The sequence below is a fragment of the Ammospiza caudacuta genome, chromosome 1 (genome assembly GCF_027887145.1).
Source record: "Ammospiza caudacuta isolate bAmmCau1 chromosome 1, bAmmCau1.pri, whole genome shotgun sequence".
NCBI classification, from domain to species: domain Eukaryota; kingdom Metazoa; phylum Chordata; class Aves; order Passeriformes; family Passerellidae; genus Ammospiza; species Ammospiza caudacuta.
The window spans coordinates 66,256,394-66,284,352 of NC_080593.1; the positions used below are offsets into that span (position 1 = coordinate 66,256,394).

General features: G+C 39.3%; 1 protein-coding gene across 1 annotated transcript in view; it reads right to left on the reverse strand.

The window, feature by feature from the left end:
- Positions 1–2,096: 2,096 nt before the first annotated feature.
- Positions 2,097–27,959, reverse strand: part of NUP153 (nucleoporin 153) — a 43,894-nt gene continuing 18,031 nt past the window's right edge. Inside the window, exons 3-22 of the mRNA XM_058812822.1 lie at positions 26,970–27,218; positions 25,533–25,672; positions 25,322–25,450; positions 23,434–23,550; positions 23,262–23,306; positions 23,111–23,164; positions 20,308–20,454; positions 19,519–19,571; positions 16,878–17,016; positions 15,107–15,244; positions 14,647–14,739; positions 14,333–14,423; positions 13,924–14,043; positions 11,690–12,304; positions 10,067–10,252; positions 8,714–9,556; positions 7,779–8,138; positions 5,880–6,152; positions 3,722–3,881; positions 2,097–3,261 (exon numbers count right to left, since the gene is read on the reverse strand). Of these exons, the coding sequence (XP_058668805.1) occupies positions 3,177–3,261; positions 3,722–3,881; positions 5,880–6,152; positions 7,779–8,138; positions 8,714–9,556; positions 10,067–10,252; positions 11,690–12,304; positions 13,924–14,043; positions 14,333–14,423; positions 14,647–14,739; positions 15,107–15,244; positions 16,878–17,016; positions 19,519–19,571; positions 20,308–20,454; positions 23,111–23,164; positions 23,262–23,306; positions 23,434–23,550; positions 25,322–25,450; positions 25,533–25,672; positions 26,970–27,218 (4,037 nt within the window). The 3' untranslated portion in view covers positions 2,097–3,176. The remainder of the gene's footprint in view (positions 3,262–3,721; positions 3,882–5,879; positions 6,153–7,778; positions 8,139–8,713; positions 9,557–10,066; positions 10,253–11,689; positions 12,305–13,923; positions 14,044–14,332; positions 14,424–14,646; positions 14,740–15,106; positions 15,245–16,877; positions 17,017–19,518; positions 19,572–20,307; positions 20,455–23,110; positions 23,165–23,261; positions 23,307–23,433; positions 23,551–25,321; positions 25,451–25,532; positions 25,673–26,969; positions 27,219–27,959) is intronic.

Here is a 27,959-nt window from a genome sequence, read left to right on the forward strand (position 1 = left end):
GATGATTCATTTATTGTCATGTTATTAGCATCTCAGGAAATTAATGTAAGCAATATTAATGTTCTACTGAACTCTGAGTATGGAACTCTTTGATCAGTTTTTGTATGTTCCTCTCTTAGGCTTAACATGCCACTCTCAGTGGCTGCAGTTCTTACCCTGCCTTCAACTTTGCCCAGTGGCTTGGTTGGCAGTAGAAATGTTTGAGAGCTTGGTTATGGCTCTTGTCTCCAGGTGTAATAACTTCATCAGTAACGTGTTCAGATGCTGCAGTATTTCGTTGGACAAGTTGTGTTATTCTGTGAATGACTGTATTGTGCTTGCATTTCAGTTTTCGTTGGGAATGATGATTCAGGACTAGATCCCATGCTTATGGTTGCAGAATGGATGTTTTGCCATCCATTATGTCTCCAGAATGAGGTCACTAACATTTTAGATAACTACTTTAAATATTTATTTTTGAAGTAAAGGAAGAAAAGTTGTCTTGGCTAGAACACTGTTTTTAGAGCCCTTGCTTAATCACATTTTTTGAATACTCCCAGGGATGGTGATCCTACTACTTACAGACAGCCTCTTCCAGTGCTTGACAACCCTTTCCATTAATTTTTTTTCCCTAACATCCAGTCTAAACCTTGTGACACCAGCTTGAAGCCATTTCCTTGTCCTAGCACTTCTTACCTGGGATGAGAGACCAACCTTGCCCCCCCCCTCGCTGGCCTGCTTTCAGGCAATTGTAGAGAATAAGGTCACCCCTGAGCCTCCTTTTCTCCAGGCTAAACATCCCCAATTCCCTCATCTGCTCCTGACAGGGCTTCTGCTCCATTCTTTCAAAGCCTTTAGCACTGACGCTGTGCATGGCAATCAGCCTGATGAAAGCTAAAGCCATCAAAACCAACTTTAAAGTCCTTTCTGGGATAATTTTTGCCTATTCACAAGAAGAACTTTTATTCTCTTTACTCTTGCAGTGACCTAAAAACTAGGATTCAAAGGGGGGAGGGGGGAGGAAGGGAAAAGCAACACTGTTGGCTAAAACTTTATTACTACCAATTCAGGTATAAGGGAAGGTATCTCTTACCCTGCAGAAAAATACCACCTTTCCACCAGGTAAAGAAAACAGTTACAATGCAAGAACACAGAGCCTGTCCATGGAAATAGGTATACGTTGTGCTGTTGGCTGGCTTTTAGTTTATCTCTTATGCAAGCTGTATCCCAGATGGTGCTTGTTTCTGCTTGAAGGAAAAGTGCTTGGCAGGTGATTTAGGGCTAAGGGGCACAAAGTGGAAATCTCTGGCATTTTTCACATGTAGACAGCTGGAAACAGGTAATTGCATATAATCCTTTAGTGGCTACAGTGGCATGATCTGACTGCCTCAATAGCAGTGAGAATGTGTGTGGTTTGAAAGTCAAGTTGCTGAGCATTTTCTGTTTCTAGAAACAGTGACTAGGGCCCTACACCTGAAAAGAGCAGGAGGCCTTTGCCTGTCATGTCCAGCTTGTGCTTGAAAGGCATCTCACACCAGCAGCACCTGCAGGAGCAAGGAGCAGTGCTGGGATGAGTGGCAGAAGTGCCAGCCAGGGCCCCAGCAGTGCTTCTGGAGACATTTACACCACTGACAGCGATGCAGTCTCTGCCCTTCTAGCTGAGGGAAGAATTAATGTCTGAGTCAGAGACAGACTGCTGTGACTTGGTACAAATTCAGCTGTGGGTCCCCAGATGAACAAGCATTTCCTCTGATTTTACTAGAATAGTGTCTGTTCTCCAAGAAGTTCCTGTAACTGCTACAGAAGCGCCCACCCCCTATTACTCATTTCCAGTCTTCAGTTAGAACAATGCTGAATGTTTATAAGCATTGGGTTGGGTTTCTTTAATAGCACTACAGAAAATTAACTGCAGTCAGCTGACACATTGCTCAGCTGCTCCAAGCTTCAGCCTACAGTAAAACTCTCCTTCCTAACAGGAGACTTCTAAATTTAAGATCCTCTAAAATCAATGGGAAAAAGCAGAGACTGAAGAAAGCACGAGACATTGCTCAGGTTGAGGGAACCATCTCATAGAGTTACAGCTGGGGGTGCCTTTACAGAGAGTTAAAATTGCCAGGTAATATTTCGCAGTTTTTATTGATGGCATTTATCCCATGGTTTAACATGTTAATTATACTGTAATAAACATGGCTTTAATATTAAACTTTTCCTTATTATCCAAAGTCACCACAGTCCATTTCAGTAAATATAAAAATATATACTTAATACTTTGTACAATACTGGTTTTTGGTCCAAACAAAAATGGATCAGAAAAGCCAATAAACTTACTTTAAGAATTCCCAATTTTAAAGATTTTCTAAATGGATTTAGGCAACTTTGAATAATGGGATTTACATAAAATCTGAGACAATACTAAACAAAAATGGCTGTAACACACAAAATTAAAATTTCAATTTCACAGATTTGTTATGCCAAAAAAGTACATAGAGAAACAAAATCGTATTTACACATCTCATAATAAAATAACAAGGCGAGACAGGTGATAAAGGGCTGTAAGAATGAAAATATAGAAATAGCATATAATTATTAAATGAAGAACTACAGATCTAACAAGTCCTTAGCATGGATCATCCTTTAATCAGTCTTCCCCTATCAGAAAATTTTAGTGCACAATACACCCAAACTCACTCACTTCACACATACACCAGCACAAACTCAGCATAGAAATCATTCGTTATCAACATTCTCTACTCTATACAGCATCCCTCGCTGATATAATTACAATTTCGAGGCGTCAGTAAACGCGGATGAGCGCACGTAGTGGTGCGGATGAAGAGGTATCAACAAGCCATTCACTGTGCAGGCTCTACTCAGGGCTACAGCCAGACCATGCCGAGTCAGTGAAAGAAGTAACTTGAGACTTTTGCTTGAGAACAGCCTTGTTGCCAACTTTACTTGCTACCAAAAAAACGTAACGGGGAGAGGGGAGGGAAGGACAGGAAAGCTAAGTTTTATATTCCTTTAGGCAGATCTGACTTCCGACAAGCCAGCATGAGGTACAATCCCAGTAACTGAACAATTCAGGGTAGTAGCTGAACATTTCAGGATAGTAGCTGAACAATTCAGTCAGGGTAGAAGCTCAACAATTCAGGATAGTAGCTGCTTCCAATGTTTTTGATGCTTTACCGATCAGGCGTTTACTTTCTACGTCTAACTGCAGTCTTTATCTTCCGACCAGCAACTGAAGATCCAGAGGCAGAGAAAACATTTTTCCCATTTGTCCTATTAAAAGAAATTAGTAGTTCAGAGTTTAGGACAGTGTAGCTGAAAATTCAGTAGCAGCACTGAGCAGATATTCCAGAACAACTGTTTCACAGTCTTGTCTCACTAGTTACCAGCTGGCAACAAGCAGCAAATGACGAACAGGAGGAAGAGAGTTCCAGAAACCAATTAAATCTCTCTTATTCAGAAGGTAAGCAGCAGCATAATGGCTGGATCGGGTTCTACCTTTCAAGAACAAGAGAATCTCACATGTGTTGATGTGTGACACTCCTGACAGCTAGGCTCCTTTACAGATAGCGGTGCTTAGTTAGCCAGTCAGGCTAATAAAAGGAAGGATGCCAAATTTAGTTTCAAACTCCAAGGTTCATCTGAACACCTCATGATTTAACAGCAGTAGAGGCTGAACACTGTCCACTGATATTACCCGAAGCTCAAGGGAAATTCTGATATGGTCTCTTACCCCACTGTAAATGTTGGAGCCTGGTTGAACGAAAATCCCGAAGTACCAGAAGGTGGTGCAGGAGCTGCTGATGCAGGAGGATTTGCACCAAAAGTGAATACTCCTGGGTTATTTGGAAAGCTGAAATTAGTAGTATTACTTCCAAACTGGAATACAGAACCTGGGAAGATGGGGTGGAAGCAGAAGGAAGTAAGAAAGCTGAAATTTGAGTTCATCCTTTTCAGTAAAATTCTCATGTTCTTCCCCATTATCTTTAAAGATTATTCTTTTAACAGGTTGCTTGAGATGACAAAGTTGGGGAGTCCACCAGAAGTGTCAGATTACTACAGGAACAGTTTATTGAATTCACAAGTGGAAGAGACATTCAAGACCTTTGGGTCCAACCCCTGCCCTAACACCTCAACTAAACCACCGAGTGCCACATCCAGTCTTTTTTTAAACACATCCAGGGATGGTGACTCCACCATTCCAGTCTTTATCACTCTTTCTGTAAAAAACTTTCCCCTAATATCCAACCTGTATTTCCTGTGACGCATCTTGAGACTGTGTCCTCTGGTTCTGTCAGTTGCTGTCTGGAGAAAGAGACCAACCCCCACCTGGCTACAGCCACCTTTCAGGGAGTTGTAGAGAGTGACAAGGGCACCTCTGAGTCTCCTTTTCTTCAGGCTAAACACCCCCAGCTCCCTCAGTCGTTCCTCACAGGGTTTGTGTTCCAAGCCCCTCACCAGCCTTGCTGCCTCCTCTGGACGTGCTCCAGGGGCTCAATGTCCTTCCCAAATTGAGGGGCCACAACTGGACACAGCACTCAAGGTGTGGCCTCACCAGTGCCCAGTGCAGGGAAGGATCACCTCCCTGCTCCTGCTGGCCACACTGTTCCTGACACAGGCCAGGATGTTCCTGATACAGGCCACCAGGGCACACTGCTGGCTCATGTTCAGCTGCTGTCACCAGCACCCCCAGGTCCCTTTCTGCCTGGGCACTGTCCAGCCACACCATCCCCAGCCTATGACACTGCAGGGGGTTACTGTGGCCAAAATGCAGGACTCAGCACTGGGACTTAATAAACTTCCTCCCACTGGACTCTGCCCATCCATCCATTCACACAAGGAATTTTTATAGTAATACTGCTGGCACACTGATAACTAGTTGTTTGCTAGCTTACATGCCACTATTAGATTTATACCTGTGCATACTGAAGTTTATTAAGCAAGTCTTAAATTGTGAATTTATATTCAGGTAAACTTTCCTGTGTTCATGCAATGGATCTGGGGACTTCCTTTCCTTTAATGTGTCAGGAGTACCTTGTCTGAAAAAACCCCAAACATTCCAATTATCAGAGTAAACTAAGAAGTAATACAGAAAATCCAGAGAGAACTTTACCTTTAAAATGCTATCTGATTAATGAAAGATCAACTGAGTAATGTGTTGTGCACTAATCTGCTTGTACTAATCTACTGATCAGTACAAAAATGTCAGCTACTTTTAATGGAGGCTATTTTGTAAAACTTCTGAGAGGAAAAAAGGAGGCTTTTCCCTTTCAGTATTTGATGTGATATCAAATAGACATTCTGGCACTGGTTTTGTTTTTTCATTATTACTAGTATGGAACAGATCTTTCTTAAGTTACAAGGTTCATTCTCTGCCCCTTTCCCATGGCATTTTATACTTCTTTAGTAAAAAGATCTTAATACAGTCTTAATCCATAAATGCTTAAAAAATCCCCCAAAGAATTCTGACTGTATTTTAAGCAATAAAATGATTGATTCAATTCTCAAATAAAAAAATAACCATTTTACACTGTGTCTGCTCTTTTGTTTTACACAACCTTACCAGTGATTACTCCGTGGTTTTCAACAGTTCCTTTTAATCATTAGGTTTCTAAAGAAAATAAAGCTCAAAATTTAGTTGTAGAGTTGCAAACTCCATGTCTGCTAAGTCTCTTGCGGAGAAGGCTTACTGTGAAGCTGGATACCTGTGGTACATTGTGTCTCCACAGTCAGGACTGGGACATAAATGACAACTCTATACCCATTACTTTTATGGACAGCAATTCCTGTATTTAAATACACACACAAGGCTGAAGTTGTCTTTCTCCATATAATTCATGAAAAACAAAATAAATGTAATCCTTAAACAGGAGAGGACGGTGGGCACTCACCAGCACTGGGGGTACCGGAGCCAAAGGCTGGCTGCTGGGCTGCCTGCTGTCTGAACACGGAGGGCTGAGTGCTGCTGGTCACCGAGCCGAAGGCAGAGGGAGCGGGCTGAGAGCCAGCGGAAAACAACGGTGTGGACAGCGACCCGAAACTGGGAGCGCTTTGCTGCCCCGAGCCCGGGCTCGGCCCGAATGCTGGCAACTGGCTGGCGCCAAAGGCCGGGCCAGCAGCCGGCGCTGCGGGCCCAGAGCCAAACAGAAACGAAGACGACGACCCTTGGGGACAGAGAGGGATGTCAGCGTGGGCCCCTTACCTCCCACCCTCCAGAATGAATCCAGAAACAAAAGGTTCTCAAGCCTCAGGTCTGCTGGCTGTATACTCATCCTCATTTCAAATTAATTGTGGGAGTATATCAAACAGACACTACCTCAGCCACAACAGGAATTGCATCTTTTCTTTTAAGCAACATGAGAAACACTGTGTTTGTGAGAGTCAGACAAAATTAAATCTCTAACGCACTGCCTCTTCATGTTGTGCAGACAGATTCCTACAGTGTGTTTTAATCTGCATTGACTGAAAGCTGTTTCTACCACATGCATGGAATATTCATTCAAACTGGATTTTTACAACATGCAAAATACAGCTCCTGATTTATTAGGACTAGAAGAACATATATATTTTCCTTTCAGCAGCTTCACCCCTCTCCTATTTAAGTGTTTACCATTATCAACTTCTGGAGGCCAAATCAACCTTGCAGTAATCTCAAAATTTTGGCTTAGCAGAGTAATTCTCTACCTATCATCAACAGAGAACCAGCCCAACGGTTGAGCTGCATTGACCAGCAGAAATCATGAAATGCACCTGAACAGTGACTCTGAAAGTACATGGCAGACCTGCTATGCCAAAGGGACATTTTAAACAGCAGTATTAATGCTCATGCAACAGGAAATACCCTCTAATTGTGCCATAACTTGGAACAGCTGACTTTCTTTCCAAGATGAGATACATGGTAAAACTTAGGTTTCTGAATTTGTGAAGATGTTTGAAATATGGTGTCACTTACTAACAAAATTACACTGAATGTAAGCAGTTAAAATTGATCTGCTGGTTGTTGTAATTTAGGACTCTGTTTCTGATCCACAAAAAAGTGTACAAATTAAACTTCTGTGACTGACAAAGTTAAGCCATCAGGATCAAACTAGATTAAGTCTTTCCCTGACAGATACAATCTTATTTCCAATATCTTCCATGGCTCATAGGAATACAGATAATTTGGTGTATTTAGTCATGCATTTGTTCATGCAATTCAAGCAGTGGAGTAACAAATATAAAACGTGAAGAAACTCTGTATTTCTTACTGCTGTCTTCTCTAAATTGCTAGAAAATTAACATGCACTGGCCATGCTCCTTAGTAAAAACCAACCCTTAAGCAGCATTAATTAATTGCATGTTGAGGTACTCCATTTATAGACACTTGTGAGGGAAGGACTTGGCGAAGCTTGACATTATTTCCAGGAATTCAGAGTTTTAGGTATAGAAGCGCAAAAGCAGGAAAGTTGTAATTCATTGACTTCTAACTGTAAACACTGGATTAACAGTGACTGAATAAAGAAATTATCATTCCCATGGTGAAAAGCTCCTGTACAAACTGAAATCCAGTAAAGGTTTGTCCTTTACAATAAAACTACTGTGGGGCCAATTCATTCCTAAACTGTATTTTCCACACTGAAGGAAAATTAACATTGCTGGATATAAATCCTCAGTATTCTTCTCTTGAATGAACTTCTATGCATTTAGCCTGCACATTTTCCAAAGTAAAATATTAATGGAACAGCATCTCCTTAGTCTACTACATAATGGCAAAAATAAGAAAATGAGAAGAGCAGCTATTTAAAACTTACCTGTTGAATTTGATGTAGTTGTGGCTCCAAAAGTAAATCCTGAATTTGCTGCATTGGTACTGCTCTCTCCTGAACGAAAGAGAAACGGAGTGAGAGTCGAGCCAGTGCTGGAAGATGTGGTTGCTGGTTTGTTCTCTTGAGAGAAGCCAAACGACTGAGATGTTGCAGATTCTGCAGGATTGCCAAAAACAGAGCTGGTCACAGTGTTGCTGGGTTGTCCAAACACAAAGGGAGTGGGAACTGGCGGAGGGTTTGAGGAAGAGAGGGTGCTGCCAAACACGCTGCTGCTGTTGGCTGAAGTGGTGGGTACCACTGTGCTGGAGGAATTGGAGCTCAAGAAGCTGAAGGACGCTCCCTGATCTGAAAGGAAGAAACACAGTTACCACTAAGTCACACAAATGATGTTTAACAACCAAGAAGTTTTCACACAGCAACCATCACTGAAAAACTTTAACCCTCCACTGCAAACTTTCAACAAATTAAAGGATACAAAACTGTGCGATATCTATGAAGTGATCTTTGCACCTTTATAGCAGTAGAGAAACTGCAGCACAGCTGCAAGTAGATAGAAAGAAGATATTCCCTCTCTTCTTCCCTTTCACTATAAAAACAACACAAGTATGAGGCTCTATACTGCACCATATTACAGATTTTATCACCAACTAAGCTGCTACTACTGAGACAGTACAACTTCTGTGCTTACACAAGCAGTTGATACAGGTTCCTTAAGGTGTGGCAATTTTTCTTCTGTCTCAACATAGTATTAAGACTCACTGAAATCTACGAAGAAATTGCCACATATTGCTTACACATCAACAACTAGAACTAAAGACATGCTGCAGGTAGTATATGAATCCCAAAGATGTTGTCCAGTACAGCCTCAGAGGGATTATTTGATAGAGCAGAGAAGTGAAGGCAAAAGATGTTCTATTTACCACAAGTACTGGTTGGTGCCCCAAAGGCAAAAGGTGCCTTTGCCTGCTCACTTTCCTTTTCTGATGGTTTACCAAAACTAAAACTGAATACAGGTTTTGCTGTGCTCTCCTCTTTGGTATTCTCAGCTGTTCCAGATGAAAAGATAGGCTGTGCCTTTAACTCTTCATTGTCAGCTTTCTTTCCAAATGCTAATGGACCAGCAGAAGTGACAGAGTCCTGCTTCTCTTCTGCCCTTCCCAAAACAAACTGTGAGGCAGGTGCAGACTCCACACTGCCGAAAGAAAAGCCTCCCTTCGTTGAAACAGTTTCATCCTTTTTCTCTTCTGACTTCTTAAATGGCAAAGCAGGTGATGCTGCATCCTTTTCTGCCACAGTTCCAAAAGTGAAGCCACTGACTCCAGTTTTATTCTCATTAGTAGTTAAGGAAGAAGTAGAACTTGTAGCAAAACCAAAACCTCCCAAAACTGGTTCCTCTTTCTTTTCCTGCTGCCCCAGACTCGTTGTTCCAAACTGAAATGTTGAAGGAGCCTGACTGCTTGCAGATGGAAGTCCAAAGGTAAAACTGTTACTTTTACTTTCTTTTTTGCTGTCTTCTGATTTAGAGTCTGAGGAAGAAACTCCAAATTTGAAGTTCCCTGAACCAGTAGGAAACTTAAATCCTCCAGTCACAGTGTTGGACGATGCAGATTCGGATGCAATACCGAACTTAAAGCTACTTTGTTCTCCAAATTTAAAATTTCCTGTGCTACTTAACATTTGAGAAGATTCAGACGACGATGACGGGACACCAAATGTAAATGATGGCATTGCAGCATTTGTAGACACAGTAGCAGTACCAAAACCTGCAGAAATAAGCAACAATGTCAAATTTGCAATATATGATGTAATACATGCAGGCTTTAGCTACATGGATGGGATTCTAGTCTTGAGCTTTCCCAGAGTCAAAACTGTTCAACAAAACACCCCCGACATGCAGACAAGTAAGGAAACTCCACACTTCCTCTCTACACTTCCTCTCTGTATCTTTTTGTCATGGTGCTCTTCTGTGCTGCAGCTGGCTTGGAAAGGCACACAGCTGAGCTCTTTGAAAGACCGAGGTCTTTGTCTAAACTCCGAATGAACAACACACATAAGGGCTTGAAACAAACAACTGTGTCACTGACACAAGCTTTCCTCTAAAAAACCCAATCCTTTTCTGGAAAATGGGTGTGGAAACATGCACACCATCTTATTTAAGCAACATTGCTAAACAACAAATGGACAGTTTTGCCATACTCAATGGAAAAATCACTATACTTAAAAAAAAGGAAAGAGGTTGTAGAATGTACTTCCTTGTTCTTAGTAAGTATTACCTTTGAGCTCTGCTTTGGTGCCTGGCTTCACAGTTTCACAGGCTATGCATTTTGTGGCTTCTGCTTTGTTTTGGACCAAGCAGACCTCACATTCCCAACTTCCTTCAGGCATCTTGAATTTGTCTAAATCCAGAAAACCTCCAGAAGAAGCAGAAACACTGCTACTGGTCACAGGCACTGAACTCCCTGAAAAAGAAGAAAAATAGTTAATCATCCTGCTTAAATCATACACAAATCTTTTAAGAAATGCTCACTAAATTGCAAAGCACACAAGTGTAACAGTAAAAAACATCAAGCTACAAGTTGATTTGAGTCAAACACAATCTGAGAATGTAAACAATAGAAACACCTGGATTCTTCTTTATAATCTATATATGAATTCAAGAACAAATTGAACCAGTGACATTTAAACAGCAACTGCAGTTCATAAAATGCAGGAACACAGCCAATTTCAGATGTAAATTACAGGTGCTGTACTGAACTAGAACTACTAAAAGAATTCCTGGGGACACCAGTTACCAGTAGTCAAACTTAGCATCACTCGAGTTAATGATCACTATCAAGTGATGCAAGGGTGAGAATTTACTACAATGATTCTTCAGCAAGTCACAAGGACAGGACACATCCCAACTATATAGTAACAAAACTAAAAAAGGAACTGAAAGCTTCCAAACCCACAACTCTGTGTTCACCACACAAACTACACTGCCTTTAACAGCAGCAGAAACCTACTGCTGCTGAGGTGTGAAATTCAACACTTGCCCTCTGACTGTCTCCCCGGTAAAGGAAAAGGTGACACTTGATGCTGCACCCCAAGAGCAAACTTCAGCTCCACAAGTGTCAAGAGTGAAGCAGACATCCCAAAGGCACAAAAGCATCACATAACTGCACTCTTCACCTACAATGAACCTCTGAGGGTGGCATTCAAGGGAGAGACACAAGGTAATTTCTCAAGCTCAAAGCAGCAATGTTTCCTAGACAGGAATGGCTCTTCTTTTCCCCAGCACATCCAGGGAATTTATGTCCTCCCATTTTACCTGCTTCATTCATCCCCTTGACAAACCTAAAGTAACTGTGCAAATTTGAAATTATGGTTCTGGTTTAGCACACGACAACTAGACAAAGACTACGCTGACTTGGAATCTGGCTTCATACCTCTGCTCAATTCCACACAAATGCTGACTGGAGACATTTTAAGCCATGTTGTGCAAATACTGCTTCTACCTATGTTTTGAAAGAGGAAAACAAAACCCCAACAAATCCAGTAGTTTTTAGCTCCTTTCAAGGAGTTTACATTTTTCCCCGATGAAAATGAGTCAAATGATTTTAAGCTAATCAAGGCATCCATTTTAGTCATCTTTCCTCACTAGCTGTAAAGCAGGGTATATTTGCTTCAGTTCAGCTCTGCACTAACACATTTCACAATCAGTTCAACTCATGTGACAGGCTGGAATCTGGGCTAAGACCTCCAAAGTGCCTGCAACCACTCCTGCAGAGAGCCACTAATCCATCCTGTCTGGCATACAGCCATGCTGCTCAAAGTATTTTTTATATGCAACATATTTTATTCTTTTAAAAATACACATAGACTAAGACTGAAACAACAGAGAAAAAAGAACAAACCTGTTTTCTCAGACTGACAAGCTACACATTTGCTGTCTTCTGCCTTATTTTGTAGAAGGCACACTGAACAGTTCCAAGAGCCTTTTGGCTGTTTAAATTTGTCTCCAAACCCCAGAGTGACTGTTGTGCCAGTGCTGCTGGAGGTGGATGTCACTGTCACCGAGTTGTCTGTGACCACTGGCATTGTCAGAGCAGGCATCACTCCTGTCCCAGGCTTTGGTGTCTCACATGCTATACATTTTGTAGCTTCAGGTTTGTTCTGGACCAGACAGGTATCACAATCCCACGTGTTGGGTGCTGGTTTAAATTTGTCTTCAAAGCCCAGTGTCCCTCCTGTGGGGACTGCTGTCTTGGAGGAGACACACGGACTCACACTGACCATCTGCTTCGTACTCTCAGCAGTGGACACTTTAGCAGCTTCACATGTTACACATTTGCCATCTGTGGTTTTGTTCTGCAGACACTGGTCATGTGTGTCAGACTGCCAAAACGAGGATGTTTGTTTAGAGGTGTCTTTAGCTGCAGAAAAACTACTTATTGCAGGCCTGGTATAGACCACTGTGCTCGTCACAGGCTGTGCCGATGAACAGGAGGGTGACTTCCCAGCCATAAAGCCTAGTTTAAAAAAAAGAAAAAGGAGAGTTCTTACTAATGAAGCTGTACTGCATGGAAGTTACTTATAATAGCAGACAGCACAAATCTAAACCTAGTGCCAATGGTTACAACTAAATCTAAACCTAGTGCCAATGGTTACAACTATACATTCCAACTAACTGCAAGAGGAAGTCCATGGAAATCTTATCTAAAGGGATGAAATTTCATATACTGAGCTGGGACACAACAGAACACTTATTTAAAGCTTGATTTAACTCTTCACTTCCAAGAAAGTTTTAAAGACACATCTCATTTCTATCTGCCACTAGACTGGTAGATACAAGGATAAACAAACACTAAGGAAAGCTGATGATCTGTCACCGACTGGAAACAATCCAATTTCATTTTAAGACACCATGTCAAATCAAATCAAATTTCCAAAGCTATTTCTGCCATAGTAGATGACTCATTTATTTAGTAGCTGTACAGCAGTTGGTACTTGGAGCAGCAATCCACACAGTATTACCCTACAAATACTGAGTAATAATTAAGCAATAAAAATTAAGACAAACACACAATTTTTTTCTATAATCTTGGTTCAAAATGCACTGGGCACAGGCTAACTCTTTATTTGAAGATGCAAACTTTTCAGAAAACAAGAATCACCAATACGGAAACACTAATGAAAATGCTATAGCAACACATCTTAAATATCAGCACAGTTGAACTGTAAAGCTAAAATAAAGAGTTTCTCTTTTTATTATTATATTATTCTTGCATTGGCGTTGTTTTTTCATATTAGAATTGGAATCTTTGAACAGTGTGGATTTAGAACCTGATTCTGTTAAACTGCTGAAGAAAACTAAAGCCCCTTCAACCACAGGTCTCTCCTTAAACAAAACACACAGTGTATTTTCTCTCACTTAGCTCTTTGCAATATAAAAATAGGCACTGCCTTAAGCTGTACATAGATTTAGTAATAAGAAGTCTTGCTGTAGCTTAGAGGAAAGATCAAGTTCAATTAAGTCCTTTTTCCTAAAACAAAAAACATCATCTACACACACGTTACTCATCTACACTTTTTACTCAAAAAACAACAGTTGAAAACAATCACAATGACTTGGAAACCATTTTTTTTGAAGTGAGACAGCCCACTGCTACTTAAAATTTACATCTGAACCCATAGTAACTGTCAACATTTTAGGTAGAAAGATACGCAACTTCTGAAACACCTTTAGGAATGAAATTACTTTCACCATTCTTAATTTCTGGAGACAGTGAAGGTGAGAGAGGAATTTCCATTTACATAATTTTATTTATTTAAACAAAACACCGATTCTTTGACTAATTCTTTTTATACTTAAGTTTGAATTACAACCTAATATGTAACAGAGAAGCAACACATCCGGTTTGGAGCTGCGGTTTTCCCGTCAGCAATGAAAGCCCCTTGTAACAGAAGGGGGCACGAAGCATAACAGATGTAGCATTTAAGTCTGTCTTTACTGCTGACACGGCCCTAACTGTGACAAATTGTCTGGGGGTTTTTTGTTTGCTGTTGTGCTGGGCTTTTTAAAAATCAATGCAGCTATATGCAAGTGTGTTCTCTGCAAAATATTTTTTAAAAGAGCTCATTATCTCACCAGGGCTTTTTAGAATGTCTAACACACTTCCTTGCTTTAAGAACTTAGCAGGTTTGCAGAGCCCATCATATTCTTCTTCTTCTTCCTTCTTATTGCTGGTGCTGTTTACAGTGGCACTACCTTTAAAAATAAAACAAAACCCACCTTTTACAAAGAAATCCACTTAGAATACATTCACATCTGCTAGAAACAACAATTTCCATGTTTCATTCTTCTTAAATAAGAATCTTCAAAATTTAACCTTATTTACAAGAGTTTATAGCTATAATCTGATTAAAAGCAGACCTGTCACTGAAAACACACTTTGCCTGGAATTTGTAACAAGCTTAGAAATGACAGCTTAACTATTTAACATACAAAAAAGAAAAGAGAATTAGCACTCTGTTTCAAATGCTAAAATTTTTGTTACCTGGACTAAGGATGGATGTCACTGGTGTATCAGTGGATCTGGAAATCTCTGACGACTTTACAACAGGAACACTAAATGTAAACTTAATTTGCTATAAAAAAAGAGAGGGTTTTTTTAGATTTTAAGTTTAATCAAGTTTCACATACCAATAATAATCTGAAATCCAGTCTTCAAACTTTTGGTGGGTGCTGGGTAAAAAATTACAAATCAGAAATCTATACATTTGTTTGTGCCCTTACCAGGGCCAAATCTGCTTTATTGTTCCACAGTATTCTACTAAAGCCTTGAGAAAATGTTGGGATTTATTTACTTACAGACAAGGGAGGTAGCACTTCCACCTCAGTAGATTTCACAATTGGAGATGAAAATACAAATGTAGGACTGCCAACATTACTTGCTGGTTGTACCTGTATTTTCAAAAGAATTAAAGTTTGTATCTAAGAGAAAAGCGTGCCAGTAAAACAACAGCAGCCACCTGAATTCACTATCCAACAGATATTCTGCAGTGAAGTTGGGAAATCTGATGTTTGATATTTCTGATCCACAGCTAAGAGTTGTAAGAGAAAGCTTGCCAGTGAGTGTGTAAGATAGAAGAAGCCATATCAAAATATGTCATCCTCCCCACCCCCCAATCTGAATAAAACCCTGTTTAATCCAACAGGTTATAAACTCAAGTTGGTTAGCTTCATGAGCACCACAGAAAAAGTTAACATTCAGCAAGGAGGATGTATACCCACCCTGAAACAGTATTCACAGTATACAGCAAAGATTTACCTTGTTCATCACTGCTTTTGAAACCATGCTGGGTGATGAGGAGACAGCACTACTGGCAGGGAAACTGAAGCTGAATGTCGGCAGCGATGCCGTACTGATGGGCAGGGGTACTTCAGGTAGCTCTTCTTGTTCCACCTCCTAGGTGCACATTTTCATTTTTGTTAATTTTTTTCTTTAAAGAAGCTGCCAAATCTAATTTTTCACTTTCTTTAGAAAAGTTTTAGATTTCAATCTTTCTTTAAAAAGTTGTAAATTTTAGTTTTTCTTTTTCACGAGACCTACTACCATCCTACCCTGTCCTCCCATTAGTTTCTTAACAAAGTTAAATGTAGCAGAGAGATCTATAGACAAAGCAGGTTTTCCAAAGGAATCCTAACCTCCCACATGAGTCTGCCACATCATTTTTATGGCAGGCAAGTTTCTACGCAATACTACATCCACCACTTATACAGTAAGAGTACTGAAACTAAGCTCAAAATTGTTATCTGAGCAGAAGAGAGAGGGGTGCAGGTAAGATTTATTTTTGGTTTTGTCCTTTAGTTAATACAGATCTAGAAAAACATAACCATTCTAAGATTCTATTATTCCCTTATCTCTTTAATTAAGAGCACAACTCCATGGCAAGTAAGAAAGTGTTCCACTTGCAAAATTAGGTAGGACAGCTGACAAAGTCTCTGAAGTCACTTGAACTTGGAAAAACATCATATTTTAAGAAGGATGTGTGTTCCTTGGAGTACCAAAACCCCCAAACCAATCCAAAGCACAGAAAGTCAAAAATGAAACAGTGATGAGCAACATAGAGGATCATACTCTGGTAAATCCAGTCAGTATCATGCATCAGGATGCAAATTTAAAATTCACAAATCAGCCTACCTTAAAAACTTCTGCTCTTACCCTTGTCTTTTAAACCCTTTGATTACCAAGATTAGATTGGTTAGAGTTTAAATGGGAATAACCAATCTCTTCACGGTTTGGACAGTAGTACCAATGTCTACTCAGAAGTGACTAAAAAGAGATGCACATTGCTACTACAGACATTTAATGTACCCCACAGATTATATATTTCAGAGATCTTATCTGAAGAGTCTATCACACCTTGATATTGAGAACATTTCTGTTACATTCTCCAGCATTTACTACTTCTTCATTGTGCATCAGCCAGAAGACCAAGTTAACCTCTTTAGATTTAAGATCTAGTAGTAAGCCACTTATGTAACGCTCAGGCAGAAAAATAATCCTTGGGATAATAATGACTATCATTGCATTAAATGGAGTTTCCTCATTAAAACAAGGGGAAAAAATCCTTCACAACAAGTTTGAGCAAGTGCCAAAAATTGTGAATGATCACTAGTAAACCTGCAAAACACTGTCTTCTGCTTCAGGCTCTTGGCTCATACTTTCTACATGACCTACATATTAAAAACCCAACAAAATAAAAAATCCTTTTTTTTTAAATACTTGGCACTTCATTCCTTTCTGAACAACTTCATTCCTTTCTGAACACTCCACAAATCTCTACCAAATTTATTCATTCAACAACTAATAAGAAACTTTATAGCATGAAGAATATCCAAGATAATACAATGGAAGATTTAAAAAATATAAAACCAAAGCTGAAGCACTTATACGGATAACTAAACTGGAGCCTGCTCTGAAACCCACAGCCAAATACCCACAAAACTGAAATGGCATTGTTGTAAAATACTATGAGGCAATGAAGCTACTTATCTCAGTAATCACAGTGAGAACAATTAACCTGAGACACCCCTACCAGTTGCTGTTTTTGTCCGGGTCTTGATGCACAGTATCGCTCCCTTTCCCTTCTCATCTTGCCACAGGCACTATCCATCCTTCCTCCTGAAGACAGACCATTGGATGCAGGAGTATCGAGTTTGGGGTAGCTCAAATTGCTGGCACAGAATAAAAATACATAGGTTGAGGAAGGGGATTAAAAAGAAAGAAAAAACCCCCAAAATTTATCAAGTAATTGTTTCAAGCTATTATAGCCACTATTAATCCTAGAACTGTTGTGTCGTAATTAGAATCAGAAAAAACCATCCCACAAGTTCCTAAATGCTGGTAAATAGCAGGTGTTCCAAACAGCAAAAGATGAATAAGAGCAGCAGTGAGAATAACATACATAAAAAACAGTCACAACATCCATAAATGAATGATGACTAAGCCAGAAGACCTGAAATAGAAGAACTGATTTAGATTGTTATTTTCTAATGTTTGCTTTTAATAGTCCAGACAGTGGAAATTTTGACTGCCAGTTCTCTGATTCTGTGATGAGCATGTATCTCTGAAGGGACATAAAAGAATAACTAAAAATATACGGGCAGGGGGCGGGTGTGCATGTGCACACAGGAAATGCTGCCAGCAGCTCTTATGGAATTGAGAGCCTTAAACTTGTGTGGCAAGGAAATATGACAGAAGCTTCATAAGCAGCTCTGGCTTTCCTGAGGCCATCAGCAGAAGCAACAGAGGTGTTTGGGTGTGCCAACATTCCAGAAGTCTATTTAGACATGAATACAGATCCCTTTGTAAGGCATACAAAGGCATTTCACTGTTCATTACAAAAGCCTAGATCTAAACCAGAAACACTCCCTAATCCAAGTGGGAAGGGGAAACAAAAAAACAAAACAAAACCCTCAAAACAAACAAATGTGCACCTCCCCCCCAAACAACAACAAACCAAACCAAACCAAACCAAAGCCACATCCCAAAACAGAAGTGAACTAAGGAATAATAACAATAAAAAGCAGCACGGCATTATGATGAAGTATCCCTGAAAAAATTACCATATCAAGCTTATCCTGCAGCCAGTCAGCCACTCATTACAAAAGTACATTGGATGACACTGGAAGATACCAGGTCAAGTGTCTAGAGGACTGAGGAAAAGAATTGGTCTAAATCTCTCAGATAGTTGCAAACATCTGCTCAGCACTGCAACCACTGAGAGGAAACCAGATCCTGAAGGCCATATGCTCAAACTTTTCCCTAATCCAAAGTGACAATCAATTTGAATTATGAAATAAAATCTCATGTCAAAATAAATCTTTATTCAGACAATTATAGCATGTCTATGATAGTCCATATTCCTCTTTTCTGTTAACACTTGTCAGCTACTAAGGGGCAAAGACAGTTCTGTCTTCAAGCAAGTCAGTTCAATCTACAATTCTGACACTGGTTTAAAAACTAAACAGCCTTTGTTAGGCTGAACAGAGATGTACCAAAGTACTGCAGGTTAGCTGCATGAAGAGACTCTGGCCCTTACTAGTTTGTATTCCTCCATAATATGACAATCAATAGAGACTGGCTTCACAAAAGAGTTAAAATAAAAAGGACCATCTAGTCTTAAGTCAAAAGTAGAAACACAGCAGTAAAACTTGTGAAAAAATGAAAAGCAGTATCAGTTTCCTGGATCTCCCTTCTACATGGAGAAAGGAACTGCTCCAAAGAAAGCTCAGAACAGTTTGAATACTCACTATTAAAACCTAACACCTGTTAGCACCTCTGCCAAAACCAAAGATGGTTCCTGTAAAGTCAAACTATTAGACTGTAAAACAGAGGATTGGCTTTGGGTTTTTTTGCAAGCCAAAGAATGCCCAAGGTAATGTAAGAATTGCTTGGAAGATGAACAGAGCCAACACATTAACAGATTCCCTAATAATGTTATTTGAAAGGTTGAAATCCTCAAAAAAAGGTTATCTTGTGAGCACACAGTGCCTTAATTCACCCAAAAGATTAGCTCCCCAGAAGGGAGAACATCAATACTATCTCATGTTATTCTATGCCAAGCAAGCAGCATAATGCAAGACAATCTCCTCATGAAGAAATACATAATAATAATAATTATTAACTCTCCCTCCTTTTTTTTTCCAGAGACAAGCTGGCACTTGTCTTCAGATGACTCTAAAGGGCTTCTGTTTTTCAGGAAAACTCACAGAGCAGACAAGTGCCTTTGTCACGTAATGAATATTAAAAAACAATCTTCCTCTAGCTTCTTGTATAAACAAATAAACAAATAAACAAATAAATAAATAACAAAACCATACAAAACCCCAAACAAACAAAAACACCACCATTAAAAACCCTAAAAATTGAATTTACTCCTGATCTGTAAGACATTTCACATTATAAAAAATTTTTCAGAAAGAAATTCCTGAGTGACAAAGCCTTCAGACTCCAAGTAATTATTTAATTAGCTTACACTAACAGCTTCTCCCCTAATGAAAACCAAATTGCACAAGTAGTTAAACTCTCTCATAATACAATTTTTTCACTTTTTCTATTCCCTTTTACTGAGAACTGTTCCTGCTCCTCCAAAAGAAGGCAAGTGTGCAGACTGTACTGACAAAGCAAGGGGGCTTTCTTCTTTCAAGTGTTTTAAATTAATAGATTTGTCATACCTTTCAGATGATTTTACAGGCTTTTCTGCAGGAAAACTCTCCTCCATCATGTCCTGCAAAAAAAAGTTTTATTTATTTCAAGATTTATCTGAATATATTTATAAACAAAACACAAAGAGAAGACAACCAAACACACATTTTGTACTGTTTTGGTTATTTTATTTATTTCACTAAATATACCTCATGTGTTTAAGCTTGTTCCCTAACTATCCTGACTATCCACCTCATCTCCAGCCCATATATTTAATACCTGGTCATTTTTACATTCAGAGTGATACCAAAACCATGGATGATTTTTTTTCTGAAAGGGATTCCAGTATTGTTTTAAGGAAAGTCTATCAAGGACTCCATCAATACCTAAGTGATCAGAATGGGCAATTAAAAAAGCAATCTGAATTGGCAATTGCTAGAAATCTCACTTGGAGCCCACAGTTCACCTGAAACATTTTATACACAACATCAGGACCTTCCATCAGCTTTCTGAACAGCACCATATGTAAAGGAAATCTGTGTTTCTGTATTTTAATTTTCTTTCACTGCAAAAACGCTGGCCCAACAGCAGACCAGCACATTCTGAAAATAAGCACCAGCCTCTTAGTATGCCAAAGATACAACTACATTCATAAAACCTCTCAGTATCTCTTTCACAATGCTTCCCTCTGTCTTTTCTTAATGCTTACCTCAAGAATACTATTGGTGCTCTGGCAAAAAAGAGCACCTTAGTAGACTGGTTAGACACATTCCAATTTTGCAAGAAGCAGGCAAATTAGGACATGAAAATTTGCTTACTTGATGGTCTGTATCTACCCTTTGGTGAATTTTTCTGGAATTAGTAGCTGATTTCAGAGATGGTTTAAAATACGTGATCCGACTCCCTGTCAGGGAGATTGGCTTTGGTGTCACAAGTTTCTGGACAGGAGGATGTTGCGAATCCACCTTTGAAAGGGAAGCAGCAATCAATTTATCCTTGCACCCACCTGACTTACCACAGCATTGACTGATGATAAAAGTTACAGAACTGCAAACCTCCCACCCGTCTCAGCACCCAGTGAAAACTATGTGGAAGTGTTGAAGATATTTAGCTTGCAGAAGGAAGTCACCAGAAAATCAGTTATGAAATCCAAAAAGCTACAGGAATAGTCAAAGTCTGACTGAATCCTGTGTCAAACTTTGGCAGTTACTTCATGACAAAATAAACAATATTCATAAAAGCAAAATAACTCATGTTACAATAATATGCTCCCATCCTTTCCACTCCTCTGCCCTCACTGTGATTTTTTCACTGACTAAATCCATTAATTTAGTATTGAAACTCTTAAGTAAAGTTAAACCACGTTCTGGGTTTCTCCTTTTCCTACATTTTCTTCCTTTGAAGTTACACTTAAAAAAAAATTTGTTAAATATTTTTAAAGAAGTCTCATTAATGCATGCTCCAATGTTTTAGATTTGCATTTGATGCTTTTAAAAGTACTGGTCTGATTTTTCTTGCCAAAGCTTTTTTACAAACAAAGGCTAATTACTAAACAGAAAGTACTACACATTCTGCAAAACTGAATAGAGAAAGAAGGAAGACCCAAAAAGGCCCCATGATATATCAAATAATCTGTAGCCTTGGTGATAAGAAGAGTGAGACTCTGGATGTACCTACTATTTAAATTAGTATCAACAGATGGTTGTGCCCCAACCCAGGTGCAGAACCACATGACCTTCCATGGGCCCAATTCTTCTAGAGCTTGTCCTGGTCCTTCGGGATGGCATCCCTCAGATGTGTCAACTGCACTGCTCAGTTTGGCGTCACATGCAAACCTGCTGAGGGTGCACTCAGTCCCAAGGTCTCAATGATGATGATCTGGCATTTGGATTTGTTACATTTCATCCCACTGATGAATGCCCAATGCTCCACTCCACCTCTCTGCAAAGACTCCTGTCCCCCAAGAGAGTCAGCAGCACCTCCCTGTTTGATACCATCAGCAAACTTGCTAAGGGGGCATTCAATTCCTGCCTCCAGATCACTGAGAGGTATTTGCACAGCACTGGCCCTAGAACCAATCCTGAGGAACACCCCTGGTGACTGCTCACCAGCCAGATGTAGCAAAATTCACTGCAATCTTTTGCATCCTGCTGTTCAACCAGCTTGTTCCAGGGCTGGAAAACTTGCCCAGAGGGATGCAAGAGAGACAGAACCAAAAGTCTCACAAAAATCCAGGAAACTAACTCTGCCACCTTGTCTTCACATGCCAGGCAGATGACATTATTGCAAAAGGGTATCAAACTAATGAAACAGGCATGCACAACAAGAAAAAAAAGTATCACAGTTACATGTTCAATACGAATTATTCTGTCTAGTGTAGATCCTCAAAATAAGAAAATTACCACAAAAAAAAACCACCTGTAAAACTTCTGCCTGAGTGTCCAAGTGTCCTGTCAACCATTTGTTTGCTTTAGCAGGAAAACGCACAACCCTCTTCTGGGCACATACAATCCTGTCCTCTCTCTTCATCAAGGGCTACCCTTTCTCCCTGCCAAATTTTATCAATTCTAGCATTATGAGCTAGACAATTTCTCTATTTTTACCCAGTGACAGCTGTATGCAACACTCACTTTCTGACCAATGCCAGGGTCTATGCTGCAAATCTGGTAGATCTTTTTAAATGCCTCATCACAGGTGTGGTTCTGCATTTTAATGCAGAATCAGTTTCAATTTTGTTTCCAATTACTGGGACAATATTTAAGAGGAGGTAAAAAACTTACATGCTCTACTTTTCAACATTCTTTCAATTCATCATATGGCCAAAGACAGTACAGAAATTCTGAGATGTTTAAAAACTCCTAAGTGACTGCAGAACTAATTATACTTCTAACCAAGTCAACGACATAGAAACTTTTAAAAACATTCTGTCCACTTCCATATTAAAACAGCAGATTGAAAGTCTGCATTAAAGAAACACCATTTTTGTTCCTTTGGTTGCCAGAGCTAAAAGTGACCTTTTGTGGTTTCATAATTTAATAAATATAATTTTTAAACAAACATTTTTAAAACAAAACCAAGGAAATAATGATTTACCACAGAAACAATTCTGTGCTACTTACAAATAGGAATTTAGGAGCATAAATTTACAGAAGTAACAAAATTTAACAACTGTTCAATTTTCTCCTTGCCTTGACCAGTAATGAAAAAGGGATTTATTTTTTGCTTAAAATAAACATGGAAATCTGCACAAGATCTGAAGAATCAATCAATATTTTTGTATTTCTTGTTATTTCTGCAAGAGAAAGCTTTCCTGAAACAGGAATGTTATAATGCAACTTAACTCCAAGTTGCAGGCCAGGATAAAACCACTTTGTGTGTTCTACAGACATTGTTCCTGATTTATCAGCACACCACCACAAAAAGATAAGACGTGAGTAATCTTCACAGTCCTTCATCCAGTGTGGATTGAAAAGACGTTTTTAGAATTTTCCACACAGCCAAGGCAGCTATAACTCACACTGAATTCATGTGTGTGCTGTCATTGAGGTTTGTGACATTTTTTTAAGAGCTGTAAAGCAGAAAAAGTTACCTATCACAGATTAACATGTTACTGGTTCTTACCTGGTTTTCTCTGGATTGGAAGCTAGTCATATTCAGCACACTCCTGTCCACAGGCTAACAGGGGAAAAAAGAGCCAAAATTAGAGGATGTTTTTTTCCCTACAAGAGGGTTCCATCCAACAAAAACATGGGGGAGTTTCTGATCAACTTACAGTTGACAGAGGACTAGAAACAGGAGATGGAATCCTTTTAGCATCCTGTTGAAAAAACAGGTACAATAAATTAAAATGGACATGACATCAAGTAACATCTTCTTCCTATATTGGCACATTCACTGTGTTCTTCAAACACATGGCATAAAACGTTAAAAGGAGCACCCCTTACCGCCAAAGGGCTTGACATCTTCTCCAATGTCTGCAAGATGCGCCGTGCTGTGGAACTTGTCACACCATAGGACTGCACGTTTGCTTGTTTTGCTTTCATTTGTCTTTTTATTGGTGGCTGAAAAATTAGCATCGCCAATGTTACAATGGTGGATTCTGAGTTCCACACGTGGATTTCATGCCCTACGGCTACACTAGTGATACAACCAATACTCTCATAATGACAGAGAAAAATGCACTCACTGAGCATTCTAGGCATGAAGAAGAAAAATATACTCCACTGACTCTACAGAAGTTTAAGTGGGGCCCTGCATATCTTGCACATGGGATAAAGCAACAAAAGAAATCCTTAAATGTAAAAAGTCATAAAATGGAGATGCTGGGGTCATAGGGTCTCTGAAGTGGTGATGAGGAAAACAGAAATGAAGCAAAACCTTGTGCTGCAGAAAGTACTTTCAGTAGCAAAACAGATCTCGGAGTTTCATGATGGCATAAGCACGGCATCTTAAGCCAGAGTATACAACCATCATCATGAATTTCTAGTTCTACTTCTCTCGTTTCCCCCCCTTCCTCTAAGACTGCAGCTGACTGCAGATCTTTTCACTCACTTTAGAAAGATCTGATTTGAACTGTAACAGATCTAAAATAATACATTGAAAAATTTTTTAATTATTTCAGTCATGTGGTACAACATTGACTGAAAAAGTCAATGTTGTACCACATGACTGAAATAATTTTAAAAAACCTCAGTGTAACATTTTTTAAATAAACTGTTACACCTGTTATGTAACCACATCATGCTTCCCACATAACTACACGAAGACTACACGAAGGAAGGAGATCACACAACACATAAAACATGCAAGTGAGACTCGCTGTACGCAGCAACAAAACAAGCTTGTGTCTCCTTTAGATGCCTAATATTTGCTTCCTCTTTTCAACATAAGCCAGATTTTTTGTAAAAAATAAAAATAGCTGACCAAAGAGGACCTCTAGCTTACAGAAATTTTAAATGTTCTCAAGTTTGACTCAACACCAAGTCAGGAAAACCCACAAGGTTCAAGATTTCCCTGAATCAGGAAATTGAGTCCCCTTGTTCCATGGTAGAAACAGACTGCGAAAATTTATCTTCAGCTCCTTACAGTTCCTTTTGACTTTTCAGTTTTTTAACAAAGGGCATTCTCATTTAAACAAATTAGAACCAAATGAGATTTTACTGACTTGCTTTTAGAGTTAACTCTAGCTACTGAGAGCAGTCAGGATTTTTAATTTGCTGGTTGATTTTAGACCACAAGGAACACCTGGGGACAAGCAGCTCTTCTCATGAGCCATCTGATGACAGTAAAATAGAGAGCATCTTTTTGTTTATCATGATATGTAGCATGTAGGACTGCATGCCTCCCTCTCAGTAAAAGAACTGCAAAGGATGAGCAAATTTGCCTTTTGAATACTCCTCTATTAAAAAATGCAGAATATGTTCATAATTTGAGTGCTCATGTAAGATCTACAGGCAAGTATAAGGAGGCAACTTTTGCTGCTATTAATAAAGTTTTTAAACTTATGCCATCATTGTAATTATTTACATGTTATTTTACCATAATACATCAGAGGCAGACCATGGAAATTTCTGGAATACATAACAGAGGAAACCCCTAATACAAGAAAGTGCTCAGGAACTAAGACGCTACTATCATTCTCTGCTTTATGATAAGCATTTCTACATAAAGCGTTACACAAGAATTGAAACAAAAACTGTAGGCTGAGTGGGCAAGATAGGAACCGTGGCCACATTTTTCAAGTTAAGTTCCCAGCTCAGAGCTTTTTTGGCCGAGCTCCCCCTTCTGTATTTCAGTTACGTTTTCCCTCCCACTGCACTACTGCTCTCATACCTGGTAAGCAGAAATCTGCACTTTTGTCTGTCTTGCTGCTGCAGCTGCACCACCATAAGAGGTCTTTCCTGGGTAAAATGGAGAATCCCCGAGCTGTCTTGTCTTAAAGACAGAAGTGTTTCCAAGTGACTAGAGAAAGGTATTATGGTAACTGGTTAGTAAAATGGCTACACATTCAACTTGACTAAAACTAATACTGTGCAACACTTACAGGAGAGGGAGATCCAAAAGCAGACAAATTGAATGCAGGTTTTTTAGAGCTAGATGCAGGATGTTGTGAGAGGGAATGAGATCTTTCAGCCTCTGGGGACCAGAGCAGTGGTGCCGAAGTATTTTTTGAAACTGTGATATCTGCCAAAATGACAAATGCCATATGTAAATGCCTTGTGTACATTGAGAAATTTAGTATTAAACATCACACAAACTTCAGAGTTCTCTACAAAAACATCTCACAAAATGAAAAGGTCCCTCAACACTGATTTCTCTGGCACTCTAACCTTCAAAGCTCTTCAAACAGATGAATTTCACATATGGTATGAAACCCAAGTACCAACTCCGAACCTAAAATCTGTTCATAGAACTGTGAATACATGACCTTTCATGTATTTTCAATACTGATCCAATACCAATCTTTCAAAAGCATTCACAAGTTAACAGCACTTTTCCAATATAACACAATTTTATTTTTTTTCTTTCATTATAAAATAAAGGAACTGCATAAACACTGGTGCATCTCTAATGATACAAAGCTTTTCCTATATTGATAGAGGGTTGGAAACCAGCATAGGACAGAACTGACCAAGTCTTAAACCTGAAAAATTACCCAAAGGCTGAATTAACACTGTTAACTACCTATTTTCTGTATGTTCTATGGACACGTACCAGAAAGTTCTAGCAAACTCAGGTTATATTGCTATGCCCTGGCAACACCTACTCTGAATTGTCAAACTATGGTCTCAAGAGAACTGGCTGAGCACACCTCCATCCCCATTTATATGGGGAACTAGAATAATTTGCAAACTTGCTGTTTTGCCCTTTCTCAGTGAGACATCTAGGTCACATTCTACATAAATATAATGTCTTGAGGGTTTTCTTACTTAAAAATGGTGTAGATTCTAATGAGTTTGGCAAAAAAAAAAAAAAGTAGTATTGACAAATTATGCCCTCTACCAAAAACAGCGAAAAAAAAAAGGCCCAAATTTGTTCAATCAGATTAGTTGTTTTATTGACTCCTGGTGAAAAAAAATTCGAGAATATCTTGTGTTTTTATTTTTCAACCATATTTACTCAAATTTAGCCAGCTGAGAGATATTCTGAGTCAATCTTCCTTCTAGGCAAGCAACCCAGCTATCAAGCTACAGAAAGTCATCCTCATCTTCTATTATTCCCATTCAAGATTTACAGATAAGCAAGCTAAAACTGCGTTTATCATCACTGAATCTTTACAATATAACAGACTCATAAATGTATTCCAAGCGTGGTTATATTTAAAAGGTGACAAGATTATATACTTTTAAAATACTAAAAATTAAATTTAACATCTAGAGCTGACATTCTCCTGCTTTATTTCCTAAGGCAATGTGGAATATTAAAGAATACAAAGTACTTCATTTTATCAACCAAACCAAAGAGAGAACATAGAAGTTACCTTTATCAGATGCTCTAGAGGAGAAGCCACTGGTTGTTGAGATGTTATCATCATCATGCTGAGAGGTAGAATCTTTTATTTCCTTTACGAGGGACAGCCCAGGACTGCCGATGCCAAGTGTGGAAGATGTGGAGGGCTGACAGTGCGGGACTGTGGAATCCAACACGGTGCAGTTCAAATGGCTCCGGTGAAGGGAGGGCCTTGTCAACACATCCGAGAAGTTCAGTGCAGACCTGCTCGTGGATGGTTCTAAACAAGAAGAGCCAGACAATCAGCTTCCCTACAGACAAGCTCACAGAAGCCAAAACCTGTTTTCTATCAACAGCCATGCTTATTGCCAAGTTCTATGCACAAAAATAGAGAAGCCGAATTTAACTTCCTCACCCGGATAGGGTTTCATCTGTCTGATTACAGCAGCAACACTGCTTGCAATACTAAGCATTAATGTGGCATTAACAAGTACTTAAGGATGGGATTTTTCTGAATTTCATCAAAATCTGACCCTGCACTCAAGTGCTTAAACTGTGTCTTTCACTAAATCAAACAGCTATAAATTCCTTCTCCTCCAGCTAATGTTTACAATAAGCTTTCCAAAATTTGAGATTCCATGACAAAAACTGCAGAGTTGTTCATAACTTATCTTTTTTCTTGTAAAAAAGATGGCGTCAGTCTGAATATGTAACATAAAAATACGTATTTGCAAAGATTTTCAGGGGTTTATTTGTTCTGGTGTCATCATCCTCCCTTCCAAATTCTACCATATCAGGTCATGCTACAGGCAATTTATGTCCTATCCATTAGTTTTCGACATTTTGGCACAAAGGACAAAGTAAGCAACACGGCCTCAGTTGTAAGACAGGCATTTTTTCCTCATTAAAAGGGTCTGTAAACACTGCCAGTGTCCTGCAAGAGGTGGTCTCACAGCTCCAGCTTGCCACATGAACAGAATAGCAATTAATGGCCATCTTGCCGGATATCCGTATGCCCTCC